General features: G+C 50.8%; 1 protein-coding gene across 1 annotated transcript; it reads right to left on the reverse strand.

Moving 5' to 3' along the window:
- Window positions 1-486: 486 nt before the first annotated feature.
- CSUI_009630 (uncharacterized protein) lies at window positions 487-2179 on the reverse strand. Its single transcript, XM_068069743.1, has one exon. The coding sequence runs from the start codon at window positions 1565-1567 to the stop codon at window positions 1007-1009; it is 561 nt and encodes a 186-aa protein (XP_067918281.1). The 5' UTR covers window positions 1568-2179; the 3' UTR covers window positions 487-1006.
- Between the last annotated feature and the right edge of the window lie 3446 nt (window positions 2180-5625).

Below are 5625 nucleotides of genomic sequence, written 5' to 3' on the forward strand. Positions count from 1 at the left end.
TCAAACACCTGGGTAGCCATCCAGCAGAAGTCCACATACACACCGCTGTATGAGGTGTGTTTTGGAACTTCTGATCGGCTCTCGGTGTGAAGCTCAGCTTAAGGAGCAACTTTTCTGTGGAACGGTATCTTCTGTGTACGAGATTCAATCATGGTGAAAAGGAGGGGCTCTGTCTAGCAAGCACCTCGCTACAGAAGAAAATCAAGAGTGAGTGAAGGTGTTATGTTTCAAACCAAGCTCAAGCTGGAAAGACGATGAGGGACATGGCTGCTTAAACACAGGTGGGAGAGAAAAACTTCGCGGGGAAGAACCGGAGGTGAACCTCTCTCAAACTGTTTTCGAGAAAGAAAGAGAGAGGGGATCATCACCTCTGCAGCTTGGTTTGTAAGTGCCTTCGAAAGGAGAACGTCTCCTTCCATTCTTGTACGAGGAAAGAACAGAGATGAAACGAGAAATGACATAAATCCCCCCCCCGTTGTTTCTCTTGTTTAGAGTCGGATACGAGTATGTCCACTATTGCTTGAAAAGAAAGCGAGAAGGCATCATGACGTGAAACTCAAGAGAAGTTCATTGTTGAATTCTAAACCATCATCTGAAGAGAGAAACATCATGCCTCCATTGACACCATTGTGCGCCGCGAAGAACCCCATCGCCGTATCAACCGATGCGACAATCGTCAGAATGGAATCTTCGAACTCACATAGACAGAAAACTAACAAGTCTCACACACCATCAAGACCATCTCGACCAACCCCTACATGAAAAGAAACATAGTCATGTGCGAGCGGATTATAGGAGACACGACGGCAGCAGGTAGAGACTACTGAGTTCACGGACAAGATACCCACTGTCTGTCTTCTATCCGATAGTTTGTTTGCACACACACCGGCGGTCCCTCCTCCCCCTATCTCTATGCAATTGCTCCATGGGGCGGACATTGTACTCGCCTCTAGGTGCTATTCGTCTACGACCTTGAATAGGCGCTCTACTAATTAAATCACTGAGGTTACGAAAGCGGGTTGAAAGAACAACGATGCGCTGGTATGAATGACCACAAATCCAGGGAGGCAGATGCTCGGTCATCCGCCTCTAAGGCCTCCATCGCTGCTTTTAAAGAATCCTGAACTCTCCAGATTAATGAACGGAGCTGCCTAGCATCATCGCCATTTGTAGTAGTTTCTCTGGTCTTCTCGTACGATAGGAGATTTTCAAGAATCTTCTTGACCACCACTGCGTGACGACGAACTTCTGCTTTAGCCTCATCGACATGCTGACGTAGCTCAATGAGCTCATCCCTAGAGACTCTACGTGGATAGCCATACTTTGATTGAGCCTGATAGGCCATGTAATGAGTCTGAAATTGTCCCTGGGTCTTCACAAAGACAAACATTCTTGGAGTCAGACCAAAAACAGATTCACGGCCAACGCTTAAGAGTTTCTCCCCGAGCTCATCTACTCCATTCAAAGAGAAGAAAGCTTTCTCCTCATCCTTTAAACCCAGCTCTGACAATGGAGCTGAGGCGGCGGCATCCACAACCGCCTCGTCAACGATTTGCATTGTCGCCATGTTGACGAAGAATCGTCAGCAAAAAGAAAACCAAAGTTGTCGAAACTCTGCGTGAGACCCTTCTTGACGAGGGAAGGAAAAGCACCCCTCACGGCTAACTATATATTGCCGGCGGGTCCACCTAGCGGATTACTTTCGTCTCTCTGGAACTCTTGTAGTCATGAGCCAATCCGAAGAGACGTGAGCTGTGATTGAAGCCGGCTGTCTTTCATAAAAGTGTCTACACCTGCACTTGTCAACACTTCAAAACAGAAGGCTTTGCTATTGAAACCGAATTCTCCCCTGACAGCGACACAAAGGATGTCCTCGTTTGGCTAAAGCACCACAGGCGGCACGACCGGCGAAAAGAGACACACGCAGAAAGCAGACGAAGGAAAGCTGGCTCTCCTCGGCCCCCCCCAGCCGAGGTCGTCACCCCTTGCTTCTCTTCCTGAGTCAGAACTGTAACCCGAGAGGAAAACACAGCTAAATATATCAAGAAGAACCCATTCGTAGGCACAAGAAAGAAACTGAAGTCAAGTAGCATTGAATGGCGTAGAAGAATCCGCATCTTACGCAACCTTCGACAGTCTCGAAGAGCTTTCCAGCTTCCCCGTGAGGCTGATTGGTGGTGTGGTGAGGTGAGAGATCGCATGACAGAGACGGCGCCACGGGTAACACGGTCGGCGCCCGCGGCGAAGCCGACTGTAGGGTGCCGTCTTTCCCTTGGTATGTTTGCACTCTCTTTCGACATCATCGGGGGGTGACGGCCTTTGGACTAAGTAGCGGTAGGTTCGTGACAGGTTCGGAGAACGTGCTTGAGCGGCTGACTTTGCGTGCTACCCCTTGTCCAGTTGGCATATTTGCTTCGCGCAAAGTTCACCCGGGTTGTAAGGTCCCGGTGGCTGTTTTAGTAGGATCCACGGAAACGACACTGTTTTACTCCTGCAGAATAGGGCACATAATAGATTACCTAAAGAGATCTGTGTGCTCTCCTGCTGTTGCAAGGCTGTGAAAACACTGCTGTTAGATCCAAACATCGAGCACAAAAAAACCAGACCGTCTTTGCAAGTCGACCGGGCACGACACTCAAGAAAGATCGTACAGCACATGTATGGCCGGGCTCCCTAGAGCATATGCTCAGTTGGTCGGATAGAAAGAAGCAAACGCTTCTTCTGAACCCACCCTCTCCTGTCACGCAACACGGGTAACAGAAAACATATCTGCCTCATAGGTTCCCGTCGCTTACCGTGTCGAGCCTGTGACAGAAGAGTTTGTTCGCCTCACCTCCTTTGTTAATACCTTCTTGTTTTTGTCTCGGTGTGTCTTCAGTTTCAGTTATGCCGCTTGCTTGCTGCTTGACTTTCCTGTGGAAGGGACGCTCTTTCCCAGGCTAGCGTCCGCTGGAAAGTCCGAGACAGCTTCGGAAGGTGACGGAGTGGCTGTGCATGTGAGCTCGTCGATTCTTTCCTAGTCTGCCGAGTGTACCAAGCTCACAGCGGACATCCAGCGCGATGTGTTCAGATCCGCAACCTACGGAGTTTTTACGTGGTGCACGTGCCAGTCCTGACGCTCTCAGGCCATTTACGGAGTGGTCATGATTCTCTAAAGAAGTCCGTTGGATTGCGAAGCAGGCACGCTTTCACGCGACCCGGGATGCAAGTGAGTAGACGGATAGATAAATGGATCTAAATATAGGCGCACTTCGAGAGGATGCGAAAGAAACTCCCAACAGATCTAGCGATGTCTTTGTGTCCTAAGCAATTGCCGGGAACTTCTGCGAGCTCCTCCTGATCATCTGGTTCTCGCCATGGGAGCATAGCGATGGCAACGTTTGCTCCGCAGAGAACTACCTCATAGATTGCTCACTTCGAGCAATGACTGGTGAGACCACAGGCATCCGCATTATCTCCAATACTTGTGAGAGTGCTCAAAAGGCACCCAAGCATCGGAAGTTGTGTGGAGGAAATCACGTAACAACACCGTACAAACCTGTTTTACGCATAAACGCACCGCGACGCCGCGGTAGGAAGAAACTCGCTGACAATCCACGTACCCATATACACCCGACGTACGCTACAACGGTGACACCCTAGCGTCGTAAAACAAAGCAGACGATTCCAGCCGAAATCTCGCCACCGGATGAAAGTTCTTGAGACCTTCGTCGTCCACCCGACCGACAGAACGGCCGGTGGGAGATACAGCCGCGAGAGGGTCTTTGGATGTGGGATAAAGCGCCATCCATCACCGTAGCGTTTCACCTCGAGCGTGGTTTTTTCTCCGGGTGCCACGGACAGTTGTGTCTACCTTTCAGTCTCGCGTCATATGGAAAGCTCTCCAGACTGCAGCCCTAATCTGTCTGTTTGGCTTGGACAAACGGTGAGTCAAGGAGGCCATGAGGAAAGACCAGGCATGTGGCATCCGAGGCTCTATGCCGCATTCATTTGTACGAGACTCCTTTTCATGAGCGAAGGGTCGGCGCCATTGCAGTCAATCGAAGCATACTCAACTTCATCGAGGTCAAGAGTTTCAGTGGCAAACTTCAGGGTATCCTGCACTCTCCAAATCAATAAGCGAAGCCGTCTCGCATCCTCCGCAGGAACAGCTCCGCGCCCCTCGTAAGCTGACAGTTTTTCAAGAATGGTCTGAACACGGGTGATCTGTCGACGAGCTTCTGCCTTGGCCACGTCGACCTGATCACGTAGCCGCATTAGCTCCTCCCTAGCAGGTCCAAGAGCCTCTGTGTACTTCATTCTGGCACAGTATGCCATGTAATGGCTTTGAAATTGTCCCCGGACCTGCATAAAAAGTAGCATTGCCGGCATCAGCCCGAAAACGGACTCACTGCCGACACTCAGTAACTGGGCAGCTTCGTCCTTCTCTGAGACTAAAGTTTCCACAACAGCTTGTTCAGACACTACGGAGGCAACCTCTTCCAGTCGTGGCATTGCCACGACAAGAAGTGCGAGCAGCCTTATCATCGGGAAAAGCATGGTGAGTGTGTGTTCGGTTGATTTCCGTCCGTAGACACAGAAGAAGCTGTTGCGTGCTCTGTAATCAGAAAGATGCAGGTCACGCATCAAGGGCTGTGGTTAGACTGAGCCTTCTTGTCGTCGTTGTCTTGTAAAGGCACATCAGTGTGACACAGGGGAGAATTTTGTTGGGAGTCTGCAGACACTTCGATACTACCGGCTAGAGAACGTGCGAACGCCTCCAATCAACCACGGGGGGAGAAGTTCCCGAAGAAGTCATCGCCAGTACAAAGAGCCACGTTCTCCTTTATACGTTCTTGCTCACTCCCTAGCCAGTGAGAAGCAAGTACATCGGCCAGCCGAAAACGGTTACAGAGGGAACCTGTCAATCCCAGGAGAATGCTCCTGTGGCCTTAGGAGTTCCTCAGGCGCTTCTGCAACGAAAAACGGAGCCAAGCACCGTGGCGAAAGAAGACCTCACGAACCCAGGCGTGTTCTCCTTGGCTCTGTCGACTGTTCTCGTCTTCCGGTCGTCCAAACATCTGACGCCCCATCTAACGCGAGTGTCGCGCTAACTTATTTTGGCAGTACCAGCGTTCCCGGTGCTTTGGTCGGGGCACAAACAAACACCTTCTGACCCAGGACACAACTGAAATGTAGAGAACTGCCATATCAGCACCGAAGGGACGTTGTAAAGAGCCAACGGACACATGACCAGCGTTCAACCCGCGCGCAATCGCTCTGACACCTGTGCGCCAGGAAGCACGGCATTAGAATGGCGAGGCACGAGAAAACCACATCCCCAGCACAGATATCACCGTTCACAGCGGAAAAACTCTGCCTCCGGACAAAGATCACAAAACTAAGGAGGCAACCCGCTCGCGGTGCGCGCGAAGACTTCCTGTCCAGAGATTAGAGTCACGGCGCCATGTTTGCGATAGAGAACAAACGACAAAATGAAGAGACAAAAGCATGGGGCGGGGGAAGTACGTTCTTGAAGAGAAAAAAAAAGCGACTAGCGACCTCGCTCGGAGACGTCCAAGTTACGACAGGGTCATCGGCCAATGATGTTCACGAACTGAGCTTTCAACTTGTCAGTCTGTTTGT

Source organism: Cystoisospora suis (genome assembly GCF_002600585.1).
Source record: "Cystoisospora suis strain Wien I chromosome Unknown contig_5833, whole genome shotgun sequence".
NCBI lineage: Eukaryota > Apicomplexa > Conoidasida > Eucoccidiorida > Sarcocystidae > Cystoisospora > Cystoisospora suis.

Bases quoted from the DNA above. Each gene is read 5' to 3' on its own strand.
- CSUI_009630 (XM_068069743.1), bottom strand. From the start codon at position 1,567: ATGGCGACAATGCAAATCGTTGACGAGGCGGTTGTGGATGCCGCCGCC.